The sequence below is a fragment of the Pungitius pungitius genome, chromosome 5 (assembly GCF_949316345.1).
Source record: "Pungitius pungitius chromosome 5, fPunPun2.1, whole genome shotgun sequence".
NCBI lineage: Eukaryota > Metazoa > Chordata > Actinopteri > Perciformes > Gasterosteidae > Pungitius > Pungitius pungitius.
Window position 1 is genome coordinate 16,787,285 of NC_084904.1, and position 27,487 is coordinate 16,814,771.

Here is a 27,487-nt window from a genome sequence, read left to right on the forward strand (position 1 = left end):
CGATTATGTCAGTATGACAGGGACTTTTTTGTGCTACAGAAGCATTGAGGCTTATTACTTCTTGGCTTATCAGGTTATAACATCAACACCAGTTATCAGCACTGCAATGTTGAGATATCGAATAACAACATGACATACGTGATAATCTCCATATATTGTGGACATATGTAGTACTCTGGAATATTTGTTCTTGCCAAAACACTGATAATTTAAATGTTTCCAGTGGAGGAGAGCGGCATCTACAGCCAAAATGTATCACCTGGGGGCCACTGGTGATCCGGCAAATGATTCCCTTCTGTCGGTTTTGTGGGAAAAGGAGTTAAACCAAAAATTCACTTGTCAACATTATGTCCAGATATTTTCAGTTTGGCAGCTGCAAAATGCAAAGAACAACCTTTTTCTTATTCACGAACACAAGATGTCTGCCTCTCTGTTAAGGCTGCAGGCCAAGAATAATCACCTGATTATATTTTTGTCATATCCCAGAGACAATCAAAGTTATGGTCCAAATAACAAATACCAAATAACAACAACTAGACATGATTTTAATAAAGAATTAGAAAAACAAGCCCAAACTGCATTTCAGAAGCTATTGTGCACGCACACCTTGATTATGCTTCTTACTCACCGCTCACAGAATGACTCTTATTTGACAGGGCATCTATCATGTGTGCTGACTCACTGCTGGACGCTGCACGGTAATGATGTTGGCGATGTGCAAAAGGCCATCTCAGTGACCACACACAGGATCATCATCCTTGAAAATTGTGTGTCATGACACATATTCTCACTGTGAGTTGTGATGGGAATTGATAACGCACGCCAGGAAATGAGAGGCTCAAATCCACGGAAGAAAAATGTCTACACAGCATAATGAAGCCATAATTAGGGAGTGAAACCTTCTGGTATTGTGTTGTGACTGTGACTACACGCCACGTTTGGAAAACACATTTTATCGGCCCCAGGGACAGGACATATTGCCTGGAAATCTCTTGAATTAAATGTCACCAGAATAAAGTGAAGATATAAACAAAAAGGGTTTTTTTTTCTCAGACAACTGGCCTTACTTTATTCATTTAGGGGAAAGAAGTCCTCTCCATTGATTAAACCTGCGTTCCAGTGAGACACCTCGCTGGGGTTCCTCAGTGGAATATCCAATCTTATCCTTGAGCTTAACATGATCCAAAAGGGGATCAAGCGAGGATAGCCATCAGTCTACAACTTTAAGTTCTCCGCACCATGTCTCCTCTTGTCCCCACTGTTTCTGTCCTCATGCGTCCACATCCTTGACAAAGGATTGGGCTTGTCCTGTAGTGTTATATATATATATATATATATATATTTTTTTTGTTGAACAAAAACATTTGACCAACCCGGCAGAGGTTCTTAGGTTCTTTCTCAGCGGAGAGTGTTTATCTGCAATTGTCCCTGAAAGACACACCGCTGTGGTCCTGCACCCCGGCGCTGTGGCACACATCCAGCTCCTCTTTTCTTGCCCCTGGCAGACTTTTAGCTGTGCAACTAATGTCCTTGAGGAAGAACAAACCAAGACATGAGAGAGAGAGGGTTGACTACTGCAGGCACAGAAAATGGTTTGTTTCCACTGGAAAAGCAAAATATGACACACAGCAGTGGACTAAAAGTCTTCTTTATTAGTTTAAATGTGTAACATCCAGCTGAGAGAGCATGTGATATGGACTGTATCTGTTTATGCTCCACAACTTAAAATGCACATCGGATTTCTGTTTTCTGTCAAGCATGTTGTTATTTGCACTATATCAAATTGGGATTAATTGTTAATTAATTGCATTGCTGTGGATATTTATTAACCACTAATCTCGAACCATGAACAGATTATTAGTTATATATGTGAAGCATATGGTTATTAAGTTATAAATGAGCCTCTGTCTGAACTTTCACTGGATTAAACCTGGAATCCTTTTTCCTTGATTGTTGGCATTAGCTTGAATATGGATCAGTGAACATGACAAAAGAACAGCCTGTCGGTAATTCTTACCAAGGCTATTTTACAACTATGCTTTGGCTACATTGTGGCGCACTTTTTTGATTTGTGATGAAGAGCCCGGTTAATAAGAGGCAGATTTTTTTCCCCTGGCAAAAAATCCAATTTTGGTGTAGCTCAGGTGTTTTTTTTTCTGGAAGAAAGAAAAGAAAAGATAATAACAGCAGCAGCATCAGCAGCGGGGGGGCGTAAGCAGGGTATGGACTTGGTCTGCTGTGTGATTAACAACCACTGCAAATGTTTTACGCCATGGGTTTGTGTGTCAAATTGAGGTCCTTGGTTTGCTAATGACCGTAAACACACTGAGTGGGTGGACTCTCAAGTCATCCTCTTGTATTGTTCCTTTACGCTCATAATTCTCAAAGTGTGTGTACGTGGGAGGCATAGATTGTAGTTTTCCAATCACAGAGTAAAAGAAGGTTTTCCCCCATGAATTCATCTATCATCGGTGTAATGTCCTACGATATTCCCACAAAGCACTTTAGCCCTGTGTTTATTGGCTCAGTATAACTGCCATGATCTCACATTCAATTTAATCAGGTTTCATAATTAGGGAAGGTGAATGGAGAAAATCTGTGTAAAAGCTTTACACGGCTATCCCCTAATGAGAGAGAGCACAAACACTGCGTCAGCACGTTGCAGTGTCTCCGCTTTCTCTCATCAGTGCAAAGTTGTGTCTGAACAGAGGACTTCCCCCTCATAAATCTGTCAGGGAGTCCACAGCCACAGAGCGTTTGCTTCAGTCGCGCTGTGTCGGCTGGATATGGTGCAAAACACTAGAGACCATCCGTTTGTGTCTGCAGGCTTTCACGTTGTCCGGGTCCCACAAATAAGGTGCACACAAAAAGTGTTGAGGCAGTTGACTCAAAGTCCCAATTTCCACCTGATGATTGGACTGGAGGAAAAGTCAGAGGACGGAGTCTCTAGGACCCTCTGGGGACCATGAATGTCTGTTTAAAACGGTGTACCAAACTATCAGTTACACTGGACCAGTGGAGGCTTTGACACAATAGGAAAATCATAAAATGTAATGGAGATTCATCTTCTCAGCATCATGGCTGTTTGCACAAGGAAAACATCCTTGTAATCCATTCAATAGTTGTCTAGACATTCAAATTAAAACCTAAAATGTCAACCTCAATGTGGCGCTAGAGGAAAAGCCAATCATTGGTGTTTCATCCTCTGGGGACCATGACCACTAGCATATAGCTCAATCTTTTTCTGAGAAGTCAATAAACAAGTCACATTTATAAGATGGTTTTTGCAGAATTAAGAGGCTGAATTAAATACTGATGAAAATATATAATACGTGTAAAATACAATTTAAAATGAGTGTTTTTAAAATGGTTATTTTGTTTCCCTAATACTCAGCTTAGTTTAAGAGAGCCTGGTATGAAGTTTATTACGAGTGGCTTCAGCTCTTAAACGCATGTCTCAACACTTCCTTTTTCATCATTTTGTTGCATTCAACTCAAAACTCGTTTTCTATTAGGGACAATTCCTCCGCGCACGATGCCCAGACATCTTAACTGTGTGTCGAGATATGATGCTTTATGCCTTGCGAGTAACGTCCCTGAAAAAAACACGTATGCATTTGCTACAGTAACCTACTGTATATCTTTACTCTCCATATTTGTGTTACTTTTAACAACCGTAAAATATTTTATTCCGCATTAAAGGAGGGAATTCTAATGCATTGTTTATTGTAATATGAAAGCTATTAAATGATAGGATATTAGAAAAAAAACATGAAATGATTGTTTTACATCTTCAATACATTAATAAAAGATTTTTAGCCTGGGAGCTTTCTCGGAAAGAGAACAAATAACTTCTAGGACATCTTTCTACAATATTAGATATTAATGTGATATATTCTGCACAAAGGTATACAGTAAACAATATAAACACATGCAATAACTGTGCAATATGTACAGGTGGTAAAATGAACATCAACATTTTTGCTGAATTAAATATAAAACTATGTGATATTAATATTACATATAAAATCACACAGTTAAAACATGTATTAGTGTGCTACATGCTAAGACAAGAGTTGCATGATTTAGTTTTATTGCTCAGATCTGAATCATGTGGATCAACATGACGGCTGATATTAGGTTTGTGATGTGTATATAGGACAAAAGTATGGACTTAAAAAAATGAAAATATCATACAGTGTTACTGGGGCTGGGGCTGAAGGGCAGAATGGTGGAGGCAGTATTTGTTCCAGCCAGAAGGCTCCCACCCACGCGCCATCAGGGGAAGTGACACCAGGTGCGCCAGGAGACACACCTGGGCCTCACCTCCTCGTCAAGGAGCGGGTACAAAGGGACGAGCAGGGAAGCAGACAGGGGAGAGACGTGTTGGGAGGGGAAGTTTAAGTTAGTTTGGCGAATGTGCTCTGGAAATGAGCTTGATTTCCTGCTTATTTTGTTTCTTCACGTTGTTTTTTATTAAAAACGACTACTTGCATATCCGCCTCTGGCTGCTGTGCAGATTTATGTTAGAGTCCTTTGTGCAATTCCAATATAGTTACACTTATATATATCTATATAATCCACTTGCAGAGATTAGAAAATGGAAACATTTTATGTTTAGGGAACCAGAAATTTTAGCTTTTTATGAAAATAAGAAATTTAGTAAATATGCTTGTTTACGTTTTTGGTATTCAGTTAAATCTAACATTTTGTGTACTTTAAACAGCGGTTTCAGAGTATGTATGTTTTGCATATCAAGCCAAAAACACTCCTGCACAGACGCCCCCCCCTGAAAGCGAATTTGGCGAACAGTATGATGGCAATAATATCAGTGTGGCCTAATGTTCATCTGCAACTGTGCAGAAAACCAGGGAGAAATGAAGTGGAAACCTAAACCTGAGCCGAGCAGGTGGATGATGCCAAAAGCACCATTGACTTTAGAACAGGTTTTTGTTTGTCACTAATTTCTGCTGTTTCAAGACAGCGATGCGGCGTGGACATTGTCTCTGAAGACTTGTCATTTCGAGACCCACTGACTAAAACCAGCGATGACGGGCTGCGCCTCTTTGGGATTGGGCCTTGAACGTAAACCAGTCACCTCACTACCAGCAGTCACAGAGCAACATCAGCGTGCAGTCGAAGCCATCTTTCGGGACACGTTTAAACTGTTTTGGCCTCCACAAACCCCCGAGGGAACAATCTTGCTCTTTACCCGCTAAATGCTCCATCGTGTTGATTAGCAAGTTGCTAATTGTGTTTGTCTGCTCTTGTGCTTCCCTGGTTTGCGAGTGCTGGGTTCAACGTTGAAAACCGCTGCAATTCAATTGCAAACGGAGTTGATGAAATTTGGAATTCACAATTAGGTGGAAAAACGATCTGAGGGAAGCAGACTCTGTTCCGTTTGTCGCCATTGGAGAGCTCTCAGAGATAGTCACGCTCCATTGTTAATATAAAAACATTGATTGCTTTCAGCTTCAATAACCACCTTTAAGGTGATATCTATTCAAAAAACGTTTACTAATGACAATAAATCCTTGACGACAGACTGCAATGTACGTAAACAACACATTCGATGACTGCGTGCTGTTTGATTATACATCAGCGTTTATCAATATGCTTGTAGTTTAGACCAAGCGGGTTAAAAAATGAGAATGATTGATTATTTGCAGCAATGACTTGAAGCCAATACCCAACATAAATACTTCCACAGAACAATCATTTGTTCATTCATTACAACAAGGTTCAATGACCTAAATGACCTAAAATAAGCTCTCTGACCATTGGCTGGAAGGTACTCTGTGTAATTGGAATGGCAGTGCAGGTCTGTGTTCTCAGTCTTGACACAACCACCAGTATCTAATCAGGGTGAAAGTAATGGCCGCCTCAGAGTACAATCAGTGTACAAGTTAGACACGAGTTGCTCGGACTTAATGAACTCCCTCGAGAGAACTCAGTGAGTCAGCGCGACCCTTCATAGACAAAGATCCGTAAGAGTCCTCCTCTCACGCACTTTCCAGATCTAAAAAGCGATGTGATTATATACCGTGCTCTTGTTCCACGTGTGTAGCAACAATTTCCCGCTGTCCTCTTTCCTCTCGCTGTCCCGCAGCCTACGGTCCCCTCCCTTTTTTTTTTGGGACAGCTCGGAAGGTTGACGCTTCTCTGGTTCTCTCACCCCGGAGGGCAGTAAGCCGATGATAAAGGAGGATTTGATTTGATACACGGCGGCAGCAGCGAGTCATTGTCCCCGTGGCGCTCGGCGGCGAGGCAGCGGCCAGGAGGGGCAGCGCCGGCACTTAGCAAAGCCTGTCGCGGCTCGTTCTCAACCACTATCTGCTCCGGCAGATTCTCCTCCTGACCCGCCAGGCCTTCAATTTTTACGCTTTTTAAAACATGCAAAAAAAGTCGTGAGACAATGATAATGAAGGGTTAGCCCCCCCCCCCCAAAAAAAATATATATTAGAGTTGAATTTAAATGGGAAATACAAAATATAGATACAACTATTGAGAACATTTTAAATTTCATTTATTATTTGGAATTTCACATTCAACCTAGACAACTGTTTCCAATGTACATAACCTTGTATCAAAATTACACTTGATGATTCTAGGCTTTTTAATAATGGGGAAAAAAGAGAAATATCCAATATGTTACTCTGCTACTCTAGACTGCAGCAATCTGTTACGTACACCACATCACCACATTGGTATCACCCAAAAGCTACCTAACAACTTAGAAAATAATTAAAGAGAACCCCAGGGTAAAAGTTCCGAAATGTTGGCTGGGTGCAGACGCATTGACTTTGTTGAAGCTGCTGATTAAAACCTCATAATTGACTCTGGCCTTTATTGGCAGGCAGTGAAGGGAGGCTAATATGGAATTTGCATCCATTAAAAGCTTAGCAGCATTAAAACAAAACATTTAAACAAAATGGACTAAAATGCTAGAAGCACATTACCATGTTGCTGAAATAATAAGATTTGAATCTTTTTGGGCTGCGATATCTATTTGGCCGGATGTGCAGAATTGGGATGGAAGCCTACGTATGATTTGCTCTAACTATCCCGCTGTATGAGCCAGAGATAAGTGCACATAAGCAGTTGGGAAGTGCTCGCCCTATTCGTTTGCTATTGCTAGTCTTGTGTCATGCTGTTTTCACAGAGAACCTTGAAGATGGTTGTGTGAATGCCCCGTAATTAGATGTTTTGGGACCAAGGCAACCGCTGAAATTGAGCGATGTAATCAGTGTTCCATCCTTAATTGCACATGCCACGGGTAGAATGGGTAATTTAGCCCGCCAGAGTGAAGAAACCGCAAGATTTACAACAGTTGATGGATAAAAAGAACTTCTTCGCATTTCTCTGTCTATTTCTTATAGCCTTTCTAGAGGGACTAACACGAGCGTATACACTGCTTTGACAGAGGACACAGTTTATCACGCGTGCTGGACTGCCTTGCATTCTCGATGCAAGCGTGACTGCTTCAAAGATATCCGTGCCGAAGGAAAAGTGGAAAGCAGAGAAAAAAAGGACCGCACGGTTCAACCTCCGCGATGCGACACAGGAACCATGTGCCGAAACATAAATACAGACTATGACACAAAAGCATATAGAGTACATCAAACCCGGAAGGTTAGGGTATATGGGAAATCTACTATTCATTATTCAATGAGATCAGGAGTTGCACACCACAATCTCCCAGAAAGAACTGGGAAGTGAACTTGTGATTAGTTTTTTGGTGTATCTCTCCGTGTTGTAAGAGAAATGCTGCTGCTGTAACAGCTGGGCAGCGGAAATAGAGCTCACTGTTGAAGAAGAATTAAATCTGATTAAAGTTTGTGGTCTTTAGACTCACTTTTAGTTGGAGATTTCCTGACATGTCTCCTTGTATCTATTTAACACTTATTTGATTGTAAAAGTCACACAAATCCTCTCATAAAAATAACATAATAAACAAAAGAATCCGACTTACTAAGGTTGTGCTTGATTCGTTTTCTGTAAAAGCACCAATATGAGAAACAACACCCGGTAACATCATTTTGCACATTCTTTTGAGACATTTCTTTGAAAGCTTTTCCAAACAGATTCACCCGATACACTGTATCCTTGACTGCAGTTTCAACTGTGTCCTACTTTTTCTTTATTAGCGCTTTACGGTTCAGACCAACTTTCAAAAACAAATCCAGCCTTCTAGCATAATGAAGTGTAGAATAACTTACTGTCAGTCTTCTGAACAAGGTCTGTTCAGTTTGTTTGTTTTTTGGTCCGTTTCTGAGTAAGGAAGTTGGGACCCTGGGTGCTCAGAACTGAAATGCTGAATCCTTTAGTGTGGATAATGGAAACCAAATTACATTACTGCTAATAGCCCCAAAATGCTATCGCATGTAAGTGGCAAATGTTCTATTAGTAAATAGCAGGTCTTGCTCATAGTGATGAATCTTAAAAATGAAGCATCACATTTACTTGGACATAACTTTCTTGTCTTGGGCATGATTGGCATACAGATTTCTGGCAACACCGTTAATGTGATAATGTTTTTATAGCACATTTTTTAGTGCGTGAATTAATTTACGAAGGCAGCCGACCACAGGCAGCGGTGTCAAAGTTATACAGTTAGTAATATTTTACATGTGGAAGCACCAATGTCCTCAGCTGTCTGATGGAGGCGGAGCAGCTCCTCTGCAGCACTCTGAGCTTGACCAGGAGCGGTAAGTTAATGATACTCGGAGTAATGTCAGATCTTGTCAAAGTGAGTGGAGACACCTCAAAAGGCCAGAGCTCCTTATTTTCCGCAGTAATAGTGCTACGCGTCACAGTTTTCCAAAGCTTATTTCAGTTCACTTCAACTTCAGTTGTATGTTGTTCAAGGGACATTTGGGACATGTGAGGGACAGCCGTGACATTATTGCTAGCTAGCTTTTATCACAGTGTTCTTGACCACACTGGCAGTGGGTTTGATAGTAGTCAATGTTACAATTGTTACTTTTTTGATTTGTATTTAAGATGCATATGTTTATATCCTCTTTGTGACCTATTTTTTGAAGCCAAACACTCTTGTGAAGGTCATTTTTGGGGTGAAAAACATTATAAAATTCTTACAGGAAGAGCAGTGTAATAATAAGGAAATGTTGTAGTAATTCACTGTACTACTTACTAGCACTAAGTTACCAGGTTAAGTTACCAGGGACAATGTTGTTTTGCATTCTTCATTTACCAGCAGACCATTGATCAAGGCTAATGAAAAGTTGCACATGAGACCCGTAAGTGGCTGAAAGGATTAATGTAATATGCCAAGATGAATTTACAGGAGCATGGGGCTTCATAATAATTGGTGTCCCCTCTCTTCCTCTCTGCTTTCCACACTAACATTAGTTAGCCTTGTGGTACTTCAGCTTGGCCTTTTGAGGATTAACTCAAAACAAGTACATTTTAATATGCTTCCATCCTCTTATCTTTTTATTTCTTTGACACAATGGAAAGCCAAGGTGTGTCAACGGGAATCGTCTCTTCTATGATTCCTACAGACTCGTTTCTTGAAGTTCAGAGTGAGTTGCTGTCGGCCATTGAAATAGAATTCATCGTGGCAGAGGCTTTTGTAAACAAAATGTGACCTGTCACATTGCTAGTTGGAAATATTTCTTTAAAACCAACATTTTGTCAGCGAGTGTGAAAGCACGTCTGAATAAGAAACAATTTTACTCAAAATGCTTTAATAGCGTTATTTCCCTGTCCCAAAATACATGTACATGTTCATAGAGTTACTTTCTAATCTGACAGATTTGAGGTTAAACTGCAGATTTTAAGCCAACCCATCTGGAGCTGCAAAAAAAAAAGAAAGCTCTTTTCAAAAGACAACAAGACAGCGTTGGGTAGATGGACACTTCTATATTTCCTAGGATTTGAAAATTCTTAATATAGAGTATATAATGAGGGATGTATTGATGCATAAAACAAACCCACACTGACACTAGTTCTAAATGAGTACATGTGTGAAGGTCCCTATAGACTTAGAGGTGAAGTGTTTCCATCTGTGCAGAAAAACACTTGTTGTTTTTAAAATGTGAAAAGTAAAGTACAGTAAAGCAGATTATTAGGGACAAGTAACCCAACTGCTGATGAAGTCTTGAGGTTTAAACTAAAATCCCACACAGGTAAGATTTTAACGCCTGGTCTATATACCAATATAGTTACAATCACAATATATATTTTTAAAGACAGTGTATCAATAATATCAATAATGTTATTCGTTTTTTGAAACAGATTTCAAATGTCCGTTAAATTGTCTCAAATCCCTGTGTGTATCAAGCAGCCTCCCATTGCACTCCCGTGATGCTCGATGTTGCTTTCTCCTCCCGGGCCAACGTGGTGTCTCACAAGCGAGCGGCGCTGTGTGATCTAGACTCATTCCGTCTGACGGATGATGGATGTAGTGGTTGTAGCGCAAATCAAGAGGTAATGAAACGTGTCAAAACATCAATGCCGCTGCTGAGAGAAGAGTCCTAATGTTTGATGATAGACGACCATATCAATTAGTCAAATGTTAGGTTCACTTCCCACGTGCATTGACATAGATTTAAAGTGCTGAAAGGTGCTGGCCAACGCATGCAAGATAATGTTATATCCATATGTTAAATCAAATCAACCTTCTTTTGGATATGGATTGGATTGTGTAGTAAATATTTCAAGCAACAAGTGAAAAACAAATTTCTCCTGGTTTTCTTTTTAGAGCCAAGGTTTATTGCTTTTGTTTATTTTAAAGGTTCATACATACAGTGGCAATTCTTCCCTTAACAACAGTCCACAGCCCGTAGCTGTAACACCAAAAAAGCATTGGTTTTAATGATGGCTGACAAAGACCAATATCCCATTATCCCATTTCAGCTGCTTGCTTTGTGCAAATTTACTTAATTTCATAACTCTTCATTTTTTTCCTTGCTGAAATCTTTGTCTTTGTTTAAACCACCTGGTGTGAATCCACAACTATTTATCTCCATTAGCATCTTTTTCACAAACTTGAATAAGTGTTTAACACCTCGGAAGTTTGTTGAGAAAATGTAACCAAAGGCACCATTTAGTTTCAAATAAAGACATTTACAGGCTAATAGTACTGCAAAGTATGATCCAATTATGATTTTTAATTGATCATAATAATGCTCAATTTATCAGAAATGCACTTATTGTACGCCGCAGTAGAACTTCGAAGGGCAATATTCTTAAGAACTCAAAGATAAGCCTACAGTACATTCTCATTAACGCTGGCTGCAGTCCTTCTTACAGAGGTCTACCAGTGAAGGAGCACGGTTGGATGAGGAGGTACTTTAACACACAAAGACACTCTGCCACAGAACTCTTTGTGATATTTGTACTGACAATATGAACTGATTTAAGTGTTTTAGGGATTTTACAACTATAAATCCAAGGTTCTTCTGCAAGCCCTCCAAAGATTTTGGCTTTTACCAAGGCTTTTTGGATAAACAGTTCATTGTGACATTTTTTTAAACTCAACCTAGTTGAACTATGAAGTTCTTTGCTGGTTTTGTAAAAATTTGTGATGATGTGTCTTCATGCTGGGAGGAGAAAAAAACATTATTACTTGATTCCCAACTGCTGTCTCTGACATCACAGAGAAACGGCTTCATTTTTTAGCAGCAATTTCAAAGTTCAGATCAAACTTTGTAATCAATCTGCATGCTTTTGGTTGCTTGATTTGGTGCAGTGTTCACATCATTTCTTGTTGATAACACTGAAGGAGCAGCTATGATTGAGTTGGAGAACATTGAAAAGTGAATTACTGTAACCGATCTGAATTTCATTTGATTGCAATCAATTTCCAGGTAATCTGCCCCTAGAATCCCATTTGCTGTTTGAATGTTTAATTTCCCAGCCAGCTCAAACCAGTTGGTGGCCAATAAGTCCTGGTGGTGTTTTGTATCCACTTGTTCCTCTGCCCTAAACGCAGCTCGATCACCATTAACTGTCCCTCTGCGCTCACAACGAGGCCGACGGAGCCCTGCCCGGCGAACGCCTCGTTATTTAACCTGATTTACGACGCCGTTTCGCAATAACGGGGCCGCCCGAGGGGAAAGAGATTCATTTAGGAAGCTCGGTTTACGTTTTTTTTTTTTTTTTTTCCCGAGAAGTCCGGAGGGGGCCGTGTGAATACTGATTGACAAACAGACATGTTCTTGTCTCACGTTCCCCGATTCCAAGCCAACGGCTCTCGACCCCTTCCCCACCCCCTCCTCCCCCCCCTACAGCCATGTGCACCGGGTGGAACAAAGGAGGCGCTGTTTTCTGCACGGAGGACGCCCAGGACGCTCAGGGCTCTTGCCACCCAGTTTGTCAGTTTCACGTTGTGGTGACACTGATCCAGACACATCAGGCCGTCCTCACAGCACCTGAGGGGGGGGGGGGGGGGCGGTGGGGGGCTCTTCTCCCCTCAGCGTCCCTTAAAGACATCCCCCACCGAACACCCCACTAACAGCGGCCACCCGTTGGGGGTTTGTCTCTCGCATCCAGCGGCTTCACCCCGCAGGCCAGCAGCGGGGCATCGCGGTGTTTACTCTTCGTCGGTCGATACTCTTTAATCCCCGAGATGATGCTTTCGCTCATGGACTCAAAATAGCTCGTCCTCCTCCCCCCGTGGTGCCACACTGCCATTACTCTTTATTAGCTCTTAGTGTCTTGAATGTGGCCATCCATTAGCGGCGAGGCAACAAACAGCCCCGGCGGTCCCTCAGTAGTCTGCGAGTACACACACACACACACACACACACTCATTTAAACTGACTGAAATGAGCAATCACTGTGCATTGGATTCAGCTCATCTCCAAGATAAAGGGGAGTCATCGGTGTTCAATATTCCCTCCAAACTTTGTGTTGTCACCCTACCTTCATCCTCCATGACTCTTACTTATCAGCTGGGCAGACTCCACAGGCCTCTCTGTCCCTGAATGATTTCTCTGCTATGGAAGCTGGCATGAAGTAAAACCATACTATGTTGTGTATTGATTATTTCTTCAGTCCCTCTTTCTTGGATTTTCTGGTGACTGAAAAGCATAAATCATCAGCAAATGATCCTCGAAGGGAAGAGTGTAATTATTATTCTTGACGCATAGTCACAAATTCAATAGCCTTTATTAATTGAACATGGAGAGAAATATGATGTGGGTAATTCAACGGGACCAGAGAGCCTTCAGTCATCCTTCATGTTTAAGATTGTTCTGTTCGGCATTCATGACAAAGCTCAGAATGATACAGGGTCGCGATGCGGGTCAAAGGCATTGTAATTGTAAACCTCGACAAACAGCAGCTCTGCAATAATGTGCTTCAAATCGTTTTGTCTGTGACCCCTGTTCAGGAGGAGATCATTCAAAACGTGAACATCTTAAGACAATGCAGATACCACAGAATCTTTTCTCTCTATTGCTCTGTCCGTCGTTGCTCGCCATCTACCTTTCACGTCCTTGTCTCTTGCTTTCTCGTCCGTCCTGACGTGCGTGATGGAGCGTAAAGACACACGCGACAGACCCGGGGGCGTCCAGGCAACCGCTGTCTTCCGTGTCCACCCACGTTACAACGGCCAGGACGGGGTCTCCTTTATTGTGGCTTTTCATTTACTCAACTCCTGCGAGTGTGAAGGCTGCTCTTCCGCTCCGCCGGTCCCACCCCAGCTCTGCGTGTCCTAGCGCGGAGCCCCGATGGGAGGACGTGTGAGCCCGCATGAGGATGGGTATAGAAAGAGTGCTGCTTGGCTCGTTAGCACTCACCTGAGACCCCTCTGACAGGAAAACCTCTGTCTGTCCACATCAGGAACTGGAAAGCTTAAATTGACTGTGTGTGCAGCAGTGGCATCAGATATTTTAACGTGACCAATTGACATATTTTTGGGGTGAGGCTTACACACAAATTCTGGGGCTCCACGAGTGTTTTCCACGGAGCTGTGTCATGGAACTAAAGTCTGTCCCCTGTAATTGAGTCAGTTCTCTCAAAGCCATGAATGCAGATCTCATGTTGGCGCTAGAAGAAAGGTAAACACTAATTAACTAATTATGTGCGGACGTGTTGTTATTATTGGCTGCTTGAAAATAAAATGTATGAATCAACCTCCTCTGTATTTTGTTCAATGCTGAAATCACCAAGGTCTTATCAGCAAGAAGGTAATGGCAGCTGTTTTATGAGGAGCCTGAATAGCCTTTCCATGCAGAGAGAGAGAGAGAGAGAGAGAGAGAAAAACCCATCTTGTTAAAAGTCTGGAAATAAAGAAAGAGCCTCAAACATTTGAATTTATCCGACTCAGCAAAATGCTGATTATCGTTTTTACAATTTAATTTCACACAATAGGGAGATTTAATTATATATGTGGATCATAAATTGTATGCCGAAATATACATTTTTCTCAGTTGAGTTACAATTATATTGTCCTCTGCCTTAGCATTTCTCTGCCAGCTAATAGTTATGCGCTTCCCTCCATCTTCCCATGTTTTCAATAAATACGACTGGTAAATTTTGTATCTTTTAACATTCCTCATCAATATTTGTACAGCTCAACTTGTCTTTTTTCCCAGTTGCAACTACAATCATTACTTCTCACACAGTTACTGTTGTTTGGATATTCATTTTGAGATGGATCAACCTCCTGGACAGGAGACAAGCCCATAAGAAACTGTTAAAGTAATCAAAGTAATCGTTACTGGGATATGGAATGGTATTTTAATAACTGTGTTGTATCAATCTTCTTATCAAAGTCTTGGAAAGAAAACATCAAGCACTCTTTCCTGAAAAGTCCAATTATTCGTGTCGAACAGATCCTTCTGACGCCGAGTGTGTCTTAGTGGTGCCAAAACCAAGTAAAGTGGCCAAAGGGACGTCATAACCAGCCGACAGGGGCCACAGCAGGAGGGGGCCCCACAAAGATTCCAGAAGAGAGCTTTTATTAAACAGCAGCGCCTACATCATTACTCTCTCAGGGGGTCCAGCTCTCTGAGCCAAACCCCCGCTGCACCAAAAACAAAGAACTGCTGGAGTTTGAAAAATAGGTTTATTATGTGTTTTTCAATTTCTCCTTCCCAAAATAAAGAAGAGAACTATACTATACTACTATACTATCTTGAAAGATTTGTATGATTTATTATTTCCAACACAGTTTTGACAGGCACACTAATTCTGGATTATCCTGCAATTGGATTTTCCCAGGCTTTGTTTGTCGTAAAATAGGAATATATTTTATCCATGCAAGCCCAACTACCTGGCCATTGTTTGGGGGTGCATAGACACACTGAACATAAAAACAAAAGCATGGATTAAACCAATTTTAAAAAAATGATTTATTTTGTACACAATATGTGTCTTGCTGCTTTGCTTTAGATTGCATTCAAATTACTTTTTTGATGGTAAACATTAGATGCAGCGGATGTAATTTTAAATAGTTAGAGACTCATTTATTTAGTCTGGTTCTTGATTTGATCTATTTGCTGCCATCAAATATTAACAGAGCACTCTTTTAGAGGTTCATTATTTGTAATGTATTCATAATATTCTAAATAATGGATCATTGGTCCCTGCAGATGAATACATTACAACAGCCTCTGTCTGCTGCAGAAATCTATAAGTAAAACATACAATGACAGATCCAGTTATAAATCTGCAAATTAATATACAATTATTTAAATTATTTCTCAACGATCCGCTCTGTTTTCTGTACAAGCCAAATTCTGAGCACATTTTATTCCTTTTTGTCAGCTGGGAAACCTCTCATTTGAATATAAGAGTAAGGTGCGAGGTCCAATGGGGAGAGCACTATTCTTTCACTTTACCTCAGACATGAGAGTAACATTACCACAGCACCAAGGGACAGAGTATGACTCTGTTCCTGACTGTTCTGTTCTTGCGGGACTATGAAGCTTTTCATTTGTCAGCAGCACAAAAGCCACGGATACAACAATGCTTCTTGCCAACAAATAACACCGGGCTCCTGCTGGTTCAGGAAAAATACAAATTGCTCCGTTGCTCAGAAACGTGTGTTTCCCCCGGTGTACAGACAAGGTCCGGATCAAGGCGTTTCACTCTGGAGGAGCTAACTGGTGCCTCAGGTAGGACCGGTGCTGCCCCCCCCCCCCCCTGGGTCAGGGGTCAGAGCCTGTGTGCACCCCATACGCCGACGGTGGGTCAGGAGGGTCACCATGAATCACAAATCCCGGTCTGATTCGTAAACTGTGAGGACATTGATTTACACGGATGATGAGAGGAAAGAAATCCTGTGGCAGCCAGCAGGAGGATTGTGGTACGCTGAGTGTAATCACAGAGCAGATTGCTCTTGAGAGGAAGGTCAAAGCCCGTTCTCATTGTGATTAAAAATCCTTTTTTTTTATGCAGGCTTTGCTGGTCCTCAACCCGTGGCCATAGGAATGGAAACTTTGTAATACGGCACATATCCGCATTGCAATTATGTGGAATAAAGATAATTTGATGAACAGCTATTCTAATAGATTATTATGAATGATAAGATGAACTAATTGTGTTGGACCCCTAACAGAGTACGTTATAACCAGTTTTGTTTTCAAGTTTTAGTTGAGATACACATGACGCAGTTCATCAAAGTTGTCACAACATTTACAGTAAAACCACAGATTCTACTAATTTCATAAAAATAATGTTGTCAAAAAATAGTAAACTCTCATTTTTCCTGTAGTTTTGCTTGAAACTTGAGTCTGACTTTACAGCAAATTAAATGCAAGTGCATTGTAAGTAAGTTTTTTGTTGAATTATTTAAGAATTCCTTTAGTGTTTCAACACTAATTATATGATGTGACGGAATGCGTCTTCTCTTTGACCGGTTTTATGCAGTGAATGTCCATTGACGACAACCCACAGTGAGGGATTGTAAGTGGCCGGTAAACCACTGTACAGTTTGTATCGTAGAGAAGTCAGTCTGTCATCTCCCTCTCTGGCCAATCACGGAGAAGCACTGTTCGTGCTGGTCAAGGTGCGCGCGCCCCCGGGATTGGCCGAGCAGTACATCACTTTAAGAATAGGAACACTACACCAGTATCAGTGTGGGGGCCAGTTGACCTACTGGAGTACAGCATTAGGTTGTCACTCACCATCCTCTAGCTTTGTCAAACCGCCCTGATGTTGTGCTCTTTTCTTTTCTCTCAGTTGCCGACTGTCGAGTCTTGGAGGGACTGCAGAGATACTCCTCCCTCCCCACGTACTTGCCTGTCAACTACCAGGTGCTCAACGCGGACTTGGCGTTCTTCCTGAAGGAAGCCAACCAGGACTTCATGAGGAACTCCAGCCTGATGTCCCGGACTGAGCCCTTCTTTATCTACCAGGCCAGGAGTCTGCCCTCAATGAACACCAGCTACGGGCCTCTCTCCGTGGAGCAGCAGGTCCCGTTGGAGCTCCTACAGAGCCCCGGGACCTTTCCCGCCTCCTCCGTTTTCACCTTCAACTGGCAGGTTCAGACCTTCATCATGAACACCAGGATTCACTTGGCCAAGCCCAGGGTCCAGGTTCTGTTCTACGTCGCAGGCAGGGACTGGGACGACTACAGCGCCATCGACAAGCTGCCCTGCGTGCACATGTTTGCTTTCCACGAAACCCAGGAGGTGCGCGGCACGTGCCAGCTCAAGGGGGGGCTGGGACTGTGCGTGGCCGAGCTGGAGCCCCTGGCCGGCTGGTTCAGCCCGCCCAGCGTGGTGCCGGGACGCCAGAGGAACCTGGACGCGTCCGAGGGCACGCCGGTGGAGCTCTACTACACGCTGCAGTCCACAGACGCGGGCGAGTGCCACTCCGAGGAGGCCAGGAAGGACACCTTCGTCCGCTCGAGCCAGGAAGGGCTGTTCGGCTCCCACGCGTCCACGCCGCTGCGTAGGATCGGCGGCGTGAGGCTCTACCAGAACCCCACGCCGCCGCCCCTCGCCGCGCACAGGCTCGACAGCAACTTCATGGTGATGGTGCCGGCCACGCCCGTGAGACAGAGGGAAACCGTCTCGGCCTACATCACGGCGTCGGCCGACTCTCCCGTGGAGATGTTTACGCTCAGGTAGGAACCCTTTGCTTCCTCTTCTTCTGTGAAGTGTCTGCTGACTCCCTCCGTCAGCCTCAGACTCTGCAGTCGGTGTCTGTTGACTCATTTTTCGCCCACTCATTCCTGCCTGTCTCCCTCAAACATGTCGGCAGGTTTCCAAGCAGTTGTGGGTACCCACACTGAAACATCGCTGAATAGGAATCTTTTTATACATCATTTTAATGTGCAAATGTTAAGACTGGGCATCACAGATGGATCACCCATATCCTCTTTCATCACAATTACAACTTAGTTGTTCTCAATGACTTATTTCCTCATTTTCTGAAGTCATGCAACTGAATCGGATTAAATCCCCGATTTTATAGCAGCTCATATAAACGCAACTTGCTAACCAAGGTCAACAGCCATTCCTGTGCTGCCGCACTGTGGTCCCCTGATCAAATCAGTATTGATCGTGAGGTCGTTTGACAGCATGAATGTAAACACGAGCTGGTGACAGCAACTTCACCGTCTGATCGGTCGCATTGGAAATCCAACCCAGTGTTGAGAGTCAGCACAAGTCCGGCATAATGCGTATGTGCTTATTTATTTACAAGTGATCTTAACTGGATTCAGGCAGGTGTGTAGGAGAAAAAGTGAATCTGGATTAGAATTTATTTTTTTAATCTTCTCAAAAGGGTTAAATTATTTCATCTTTTTCTCGCATTTCATAAAATAATTGACAAGTTTCCTGCCTCCTATCCCTGCGTTAACTTCACTTCTTGCCCTGGTTTGTTTTCCCTCTGTGATTGTCTGCCGCGTCGGATAGTTTTTCTGCTGTGTCCAATCACCTGCACCTCCCCAGTGTATTTAAAGCGTGTGTCCCTTGTCTCCTTGTTGGTTTGTATTTCCCTACGTCGGTATTTTGTAACTAAATTATTGCTTCAATCTGCATGTGAGTCCTGATTTTAGGCTGACAGACCAAAAAGTAGATTTCGGGCCCAAAAATATGTACCTAAACAAATATTTAAATCTGGAACCGATTATTAAACCAACCCAAAAAATCTAAGAGTGATCAAATTCATTATTTAAAAAACGAATAAGTCTTTGATCCATTTGACGTTTGACTGTTGCAGCAGCCGAGTGGGCTACTTAAGAATATACTGTTCATAATTAATGCCTTTTTTTAATGGGCTCTCCGAATTCAAAAGAATATACTGACATGTGATTTGATGTTTCACAATGTGAGAATACATTATATTGATTTACAATGGGTAATGCTACTCTGTGGTTTATTACTGGTCGGGTTAATTCTGTTGCGTTTCCCATTAAATTGATAAATGCTTGTCTTACAAACTATTATTTTTGGGCATTCTCCCGGGATGAGGATGCTGCTGAAGTGTCCGGTTTCATTTCCTTTCATGAATGGATAGTTACGTGGTTGGATTACTTGAAACGCAGGACACCAACTTCGTAGGTTAAAGTAACAATTGAATGATATTTGCCTTCCCTGCTTGTAAGAACTGATCGTCTTTCTGTCGAAAGCTACCTTTTGTGAAGGGTTGGAAAACGGGTCAGTGTAAAACCCGCTGCTCCCCTGCAACGTTTCTACTCCTTTTTTTTTCTAACCTTCTAATCGCCAGGACACTGTGTTGAAGGTTTTTGAAGAGAATAACTGTGGGGAAAAAATGTTGCATGCAGATATTTTCTCAGCAGTAGCGGCGGCCCTCATTATGTGTACGGAGCGTATGATGATGAAATCGTCCTTGTGAATTGTATTACTGCTATTATTGTAGCACATTCAGACCAATGAAGATCTTTTGGAAAACGTCTTCTCAGCACAGATTAATGGGTTGGTCTCTGCCCCAAAGTAGCTTTTTATGGGTTTATATCTTCATAGTTACTGCAATCTGGATGTTGCTTTATATAAGAATTCCTTCCACAATGAAAAAGCAGGATCATCCCTCGGATATGGCTTGATTCAGTGGAGATGTTGATAGGTACTAATTAGAGTGAACAGTTGAGACACAATGATTTAGATAATTAACATGCAATGGAATCAATTAAAACGCAAGTCCATTAGTGTAATGACTCAACCCGGTATAAATCACACTCTTTTGGAAGAAATAAAAGCCTACCAAGAGCAACAAGGGTCAATTTGTCAACCTGTGTAAATGAAAACAGGGTTTTCTGCTTGGCCAAGGTAAAAAGCACACAGGCAATTTAAAAAATGAAGATTATGGTTTATAAAAAGCTGTCCCACACTCCTTTCCCTCCTACGGTTGTTGAAACAATTTACCAAGCAGAAAAATTACTCAGTGTGTGTTTAGCTCAAAATTTGAGCTGAGGTGAAGTTTGCAATTAGCTCGCGAAGTTCGAAACAAGTTAAAATTCTCCAGACTGATGTGCTTTTCATGTTTCAGTGAATTGCCAAATACTTTTTTTTTCTTTTCTGGAACCGATAAGGCTTTGGAAACTTTTTGTTTTTCTCCATTTTCTAAATTGAGAAACTCTCCTTTTCATCAGTCAAATAAGCAGGCCAGGCATGGCCACACAGAGGCGACGCCTGTGGTGCTTTTATTTGGCAGCGTAGCACAGGTTGGCCGTCTGAGAGCGGCAGATATGAAAATCCTCTGTGTGGTCCTAGGTGATAAGACGGTCCTCGTACGTGCATTTGTTAGGACACGTAATCACCAGAGAGAAGACTTTGATCTCTATATTTCACAACATCATTATCATATCTGTACCGCACACTTCTGTGTTAGCTATTGTTGGCTGCGTAGCCCTAAATGCAAAAAAAAAGAGCTTACGATGCTGTGAAATCCGTCAAAGAGACCTTCTGCCACTTCAGTTCTACATGTTTATTGGATGCCCGGGTTAATACATTTAAAAAAAAAAACAATAAATCAAAGTCCGTCATACTTCATTCAGTGCGGGCATAGGAAAACAACACATTAGTATTAAGATGTCCACTATCTCTCTACACATGGACGAAAAAAGGGTAAAGTCAAAAGAAAATGTAAAAGGCCACTTTGCCCTTTTAATAATTATTTTCTTTTCTCCAATTAAGATTTCACCTTCGTCTACTCCATTATGCTGAAAGGCTCATGCTGTGATAGATGATATGCAATAAAAGTTAATTTCACATACTTTTAATAGCTAATCATGCGGCCAATTTATTGCTTTGTGCACTCCCAGCATGGTGTGCCTTTCTGGGGTATTTGAGTCTTGACATGCTGCTTTTAATTTGATGGCCTCTGATTTGATATGACCTCCTCTGTGTTAATGGGCTCTGTCACTCATAAACTTATTTTTCTGTAGTTTACTTTGCTCAGATTTAGAGGAACTAATAGTTGCTGCTTTTAGTCACAATCATGAGTCCTCCTGATGCCTGTTTTTTACATTTTCTGTCTACTGTAAGAAAAACTAATCGGTACAAGTAAACTATCATCATCAGCATGGCACTAATGTCAAGGAGGATGGGGCGATGGTGGCGCATGGTGGCGATGGTGGCGCATGGAGTAGCGTGATGCGCTGGGGGGGGGCGCAAGGTTGCCGGTTCAAATTCCGGCTGCTCCATGTGCCATGTTGAGGTGTCCCTGAGCAAGACACCTTACCCCTAATTGCTCCCCAGGCAAAATGTAGACCATGGGTTAAAATGCAATGTAAGTCGCTTTGGATAAAAGTGTCAGCTATAAAGTAATGTAATAAAAGGAGGATGGAACCACGGAATTTGAGCACAGCTTGGCAGCATTGCCTGAAACAAAGATCACCTTGATTAAAATCATGAAATATACACATTTTATGAAATAAAGGATTAATCTTTCACAAAAGGAGTTAGGAGATATTCATATACAACATATATTTCACTTAGAAAATTCCATCTGGGTATTGTTAAGGTTGTCATTTATCAACGTCACGTTTCATAGGTAACTTATCCCTCCCCATCTGCTAGATATTGCATTTCTTTACAAATATCTATTTGTAATGTACTAGTTCCATATCGGTAAATATAATTAATGATGAACTACAACCCAAAGTATTCTATGACGTTGTCTACAAGTTTACACATCCTTTTAATGAATAAACATCTTGTGAAATTATTATACATAACATCTGATCATGCTATTAAAATGTCTTGTCAATGTCAAAGGATGTCATTAAATATAAATTACTGTGAACAAAGCTGGATTAGACAGGATTAACTTGGCAGCAGTGTATTCCTTTGCTGTGCTCCTTCTTTGATATCTCTCCGCTTTATTGTGCCGAATGAGACACACTATCACATCGCAGTCAGTACAGCTGTTTCATCACCAGCAAGAGTCACTCCTTCAAAGACATTTCTGCACACCAGCACATTTTGCACGGCGGTGTGGAGTTGAATAAAGGAATGAAAATTGAAAAGGCACTAATATTCATTCATTACCATAATATGTTATCTGGAACCATTGCACGAGATTTAGATTGTTATATGTTATTGATAATTCATAATTACCACTGAATAGAAGTTCCTCTGCAAATTAAATGCAGCTAAGAAAATTATTTGAAATATTTTTTTTTCTCCTCCGGCAGTCTCTAGTTCTATAAAAAAAAAAAAAAGAATTAAAAAAAAAACTGCAGGAAAGGAAATGGCTTTGTTTTCTGTCGTGGTGCAGTGCTGCTGTGCAGCATGAGTCACCGTGCAGTGAGGGTCATTACATGCGCATTGTCCTCCCCGGCCGGGCTCAAGCATTATTTTAACAGGGGATTAGTCGATTCAAGTAACACAACATTTCACTTGAGCAGACGGTCTCTTGAGGATATCGTATTAATAACCTCTTTGTTTATTATTTACCGGACTAAAAGCTCTCGGGCTGCTCCGGTGAAGTAAGGGAGCACTCACACTACGGGTGAGAGGGTGACAGGCTGTTGGAGGGGGGGCTACATGTTATGGTCCAATTCCTTAAAAAAGGGATACCCTCCCCTGCTTAATTAAAAAAATACTCCCATTATATAGCATGTATGTATGAACGTTTACATTACCCACAATGCAACTAGAACGCTGACAGTTCAGTCCAGAGATCCGGGTGTGCTTCTTTAAATATCGTTATCTTCAGCACCAAGCAACACTTGTTTTGCGACTGACTAAGGCGACAAGACAAGAAGAAGCAAGTATAACAACACACGCAGGGGGAGAGCCACTTCCTTCCTGGATCGGGTCGACATTGCTACACAACGTGTGCCCTGAATGCTGTGCATTCCCACTTTAAACCATCCCCATGGCTGGGAGAACAAACGCAAACACTTATCGCCTGAAGGACTCAATATTGAACTTGGGACAACTTTTGATAAAGGAGGCATGAAAAAGAACTTTTGTAGATGGTGTAGCTCAGGGGTATTCGATTACTACTCAACTAGGTCTAGATCTTCCAGGTGCAAACCATGATTTAGTTCAATGTGTGGCCCGATGGTTGTATTAATGTACGTATGTAGTCAACAGCTGACTAATTATGATTTGACTTCATTTTGGAGGTGAATGGGTCTGCTTCAAAGAGCTCAAATCGCCGCTTTTACTAACAAACACGGCCTCTGGACATACAAAACATACTGGTTTAAAACTTTCGGGATCATGACCGCGGTCCGCCTACTAGTGACCCGAGTGTGGATAATAAATAGCATAGGTTTAACATAGGAACACTGAAATATAGAAAATTACCAAATGTATGCCCAAAAATTAAATTAATCATTTCAGACAACAGATATAGCAGCCTTTTTGGTGCTGCATGATGGGACCCCTGCAATCGCCCTAATAATTTACTTCTAATCTCACTATTAAGTTGCCTTTATTTGCATGGACCTTAGGCCTATAAAATGAAAGATTAAGGATGAAAATGGTTTCAATGACCAAATGAATTATGTGTTGCAGAGCTAATAACTGTGTTTGTATTTACATTTATGTTTTGCACATAGGATGTGGACTCTGTGTGTGTGTGTGTGTGTGTGTGTGTGTGTGTGTGTGTGTGTGTGTGTGTGTGAAGCATAATGTACGGCAGATGCAGGTGAGGTGTGTGCAAACGTACGTGACTGTTGTCTTTCAGCTGATTGTTTGCCAACTGGATCCACGCTGCTGGTCTTCTGCGTGTAGTTTGTTTAATCGTTGGCATCCTCTTGGGGAACATTCTACCGAAACATTTGTTTTAGCAAACAAATTTCAATGAACCTGGCAGCCTTCCGCGATCACATTGTGCCTGCACGTGTGTCTGTGTCGGTACGGAAGCATTCGTGCGCATGTTTGTGTGTGTTCAGAAGTGTTCTTGGTGGTTTGCTGTGCCATGCTCGCCCCGTGAATACTAAAAGTATGGCACGAGAGACTGTGATGGAATCCATTTGCCTCGTCTTTACAAGGCTGTGCACCAGTGAACAAGAGGTCTCCCATTACGCTCCATTATGTGTACTGATGGACAACAATGGCTAATGTATGCAAGAGGCAGGCGCCTAAAATAGAGATGGAAGAGAAGATGGGAAAAGTGTTAAAAGCAAGTCCCAGTTCAGTAGTACCTTATACACTTTAAAACATATCACATATTGTGATCAGATGGAAAGAATTCTTTGCCTTAGTTACATTTACATTTTTGCTTGATAATTGACTAAAATGATTGACTGAATTTCTTAATGATTAATGTATTAATCAACTAATCACTTCAGCTCAAGAATGGACTCCCCATACTGTCCTCCCTCTTGTCACTATGGTGGCTTACGTGGGCCTATTGTAATTCTCATGACACCCTAATTATGTGTACTGAATATGTCAGAAAATGGGTCTCCTTGAGTTGGAATTAAACCAACAATGGGTGCATTTGCACGTTAAACAGAACAATGTATTCTTCTACATCAGGGCTATTCAATTACAAATTCAGTTGGGCCAGATTTTCAAATCGAGAAAGGTTAGTTGGGCCAGTCATTTCAGCGTTTCTCTTTTGAATTTGGTCAGTTTGCACTGCAAAAGGTGCATAGAAAACAAAAGAGCTAACTGAACAGAATCTGAGGTAGCTCCTACTTTTTCCACTTACAAAAGAAAAGAAACTGACCTAGGCACCTCCTGCCTAGGCCTACCTAAGCTACATATGACCTAAATACTAAGTACATAAAACAAAAAAGTGCACAATAGACAATTCACAATATCATTAAGTTTCCTTTTGAAATAAAATAAACATCTTGCTCATATTTGACCCATGCAGGAACATCTCAAAATGCATAAAAATAAAAAGTGCGCAGTATTCACAACTATAACTAACTACACAAGGCGTACTACTGCACATTGAGGGAACATATTTTAAATCACCAACATGCATGATTAGGCCTACACATCCCACATTATATTGATGTAGGTAGGCTACATTTATCCTGCTGACTTAGTGGGAGAGGTGACATTTTTTGTTTTGAACGAGAGCAGTGACTGTTGTCAATGCAATCCGGAGGCATTGATGGACGGTACGGTCAGTCAGGGAGCCACGAAAGTTGCTTTTTATCGAGTTCATGTGTGGAAAAACTTGACTCACATGTGTACGTTGATCCAAACATACTGAGGATGATGATCGCTACTCTACACGGACACCTGGCCAACAGTAGTGTGTGAATGCTATTGAAGGGCAGGTCTTGGCGTGGCCATAGTGGGGGAAAAAATATCGCTGGCGGGACCCTATTTTCTCTTTTATACTGTCTATTGCGGAACTACGGGCTGGGCCACTCTGAGGTTGCTTTCGGGCCGCATTTAGCCCGCGGGCCGCCAATTGAATAGCCCTGTTCTACATCAATTGCACTATTGCCCACGGGCTAAGTGAGGTCATCCATAAGCCAGTCAACTCTGTAAAAATACTCCACTACCCTAACTTAAATAAATATAATATACAGTCTGCAGAAAAACCCTAATAATTCATGAAAATAAAACTGGAACATGAATGTGAGCTGTTTCTCGTGAGATCCCGACATACAGATCAACTCATTCATTATAGTGCACTCGCATCTGAAAACCCTCGTCGGAATCAACAACCACTGGGGTGCTGCAAAGAATACATGATGAAAGACTATGAAAATGCCTGGTCTTTTATTGGAAGGCATTGCAGCCATAAGCCGAAATAAAAAAATCTCCATTTGAAAGTAGGGGATGACTAAACGTGTCGAAGAAAGCAGCTTCAAACGTGCATTAAATCTTGTCAAATGTCCCCCAGTCACAGTGAATCATTTCTCTCTAGTTGGTTTAGATTTAGTCGCCGAGAGTTTCCAGAGTGATTTGGCCACTTGCAGTGGATTGCTTGTGCAGACACAGATTCAGGAGACATTTAAATTTGTGGAAAAAAACATTATATATATATATATATATATATATATATATATAGCACAGAGTTTACAGAGTTTTTAACTGTCTTGCATGCAATGTTTTCATTAAGGCAGCCAGGAGGTCTCAAACATCAACGTCCCTTATGCTGAGCTTGCCTATTTAAAATTTTTACATTTTCATAAGCAGCTAAGGGTGCGTGGCTTCGCCTGCGCTCTACTGTTAACAAGCACTGCTGCCTCAATCCGGGTGCACAGAGAGGTGGAAACGCTGTAATAGAGCAGGAGATTGGTGCATAGCTCCCACATCCAGGCCCCATCGATCCCACACAGCTCCACGGGGGGTCCTGTCATGCGCCTCGGCTCTTTCCAGTTCCTCCACTGGAAGGAGCCGAGGAATAAATATACACTCAGGAACAGCTTTCATATGTATAAATACACATATAGTGCTGGCTTTCTTGTTACCTAGGGAGTTGTCTTTCCTTTGCAACTACGTACGTATCGAGTGATATTTGTGTCTCAATTATGAAGCGTTTTTTTTTTTGCAGAAAAGGAATATACTTGTTAGTATGATAATCAAAATGTACAACTTGCAACTCTGGAAGGGCGACAAACCCCTTTAGAGTCTCAATAAAAACATGAAAAAATAAAGATAGTGGATGAATAGTTTTTTGTCGGTGCTAAATTAAGGTATTCCTGGTATCTCAAAGCTTTTAGAATGTTCCCTTCGGAAAGCAGTGTGCAATCTTGTTGATGTTTTAAATAGGATTATAATCTGATACAAGGGCCCAATAGGAAAGATATGCACATGATGATATTTTGTTTAACATTTAAAACAATCAAAGTTCAAGTGTGTTGACTGGGATGTGGTTACATTTCTCCTAATGTAAAGCTTAGCAAACTGACTGAGTAAACAGATCAGACATCAAGCAAATGTTTAACAGCTGCATCCATCACCCAAGAATAACTAAAACAGGAAAAAAACATATGATTACGTAACGAGTCATTTGAGCGGACAAAAATGGATTATATGCTCAATACATTTATTTTTACACATAAATAACCAATGATTACCTCTCTGATTCAGTTGCACCATGTTGCTTGTTACCTTGTCCTCTAGTCTTTTTATCATGAGTATTTCTGTAAAAAATACAATTAAGGTTG

At 41.5% G+C, this 27,487-nt stretch overlaps 1 protein-coding gene across 1 annotated transcript in view; it reads left to right on the forward strand.

Moving 5' to 3' along the window:
• The window catches only part of si:dkeyp-14d3.1 (transmembrane protein 132C), a 94,882-nt gene that overhangs the window by 1,214 nt on the left and 66,181 nt on the right, over positions 1-27,487 (forward strand). Inside the window, exon 2 of the mRNA XM_037483592.2 lies at positions 17,158-18,046. Coding sequence (XP_037339489.2) covers positions 17,158-18,046 — 889 coding nt within the window. The remainder of the gene's footprint in view (positions 1-17,157; positions 18,047-27,487) is intronic.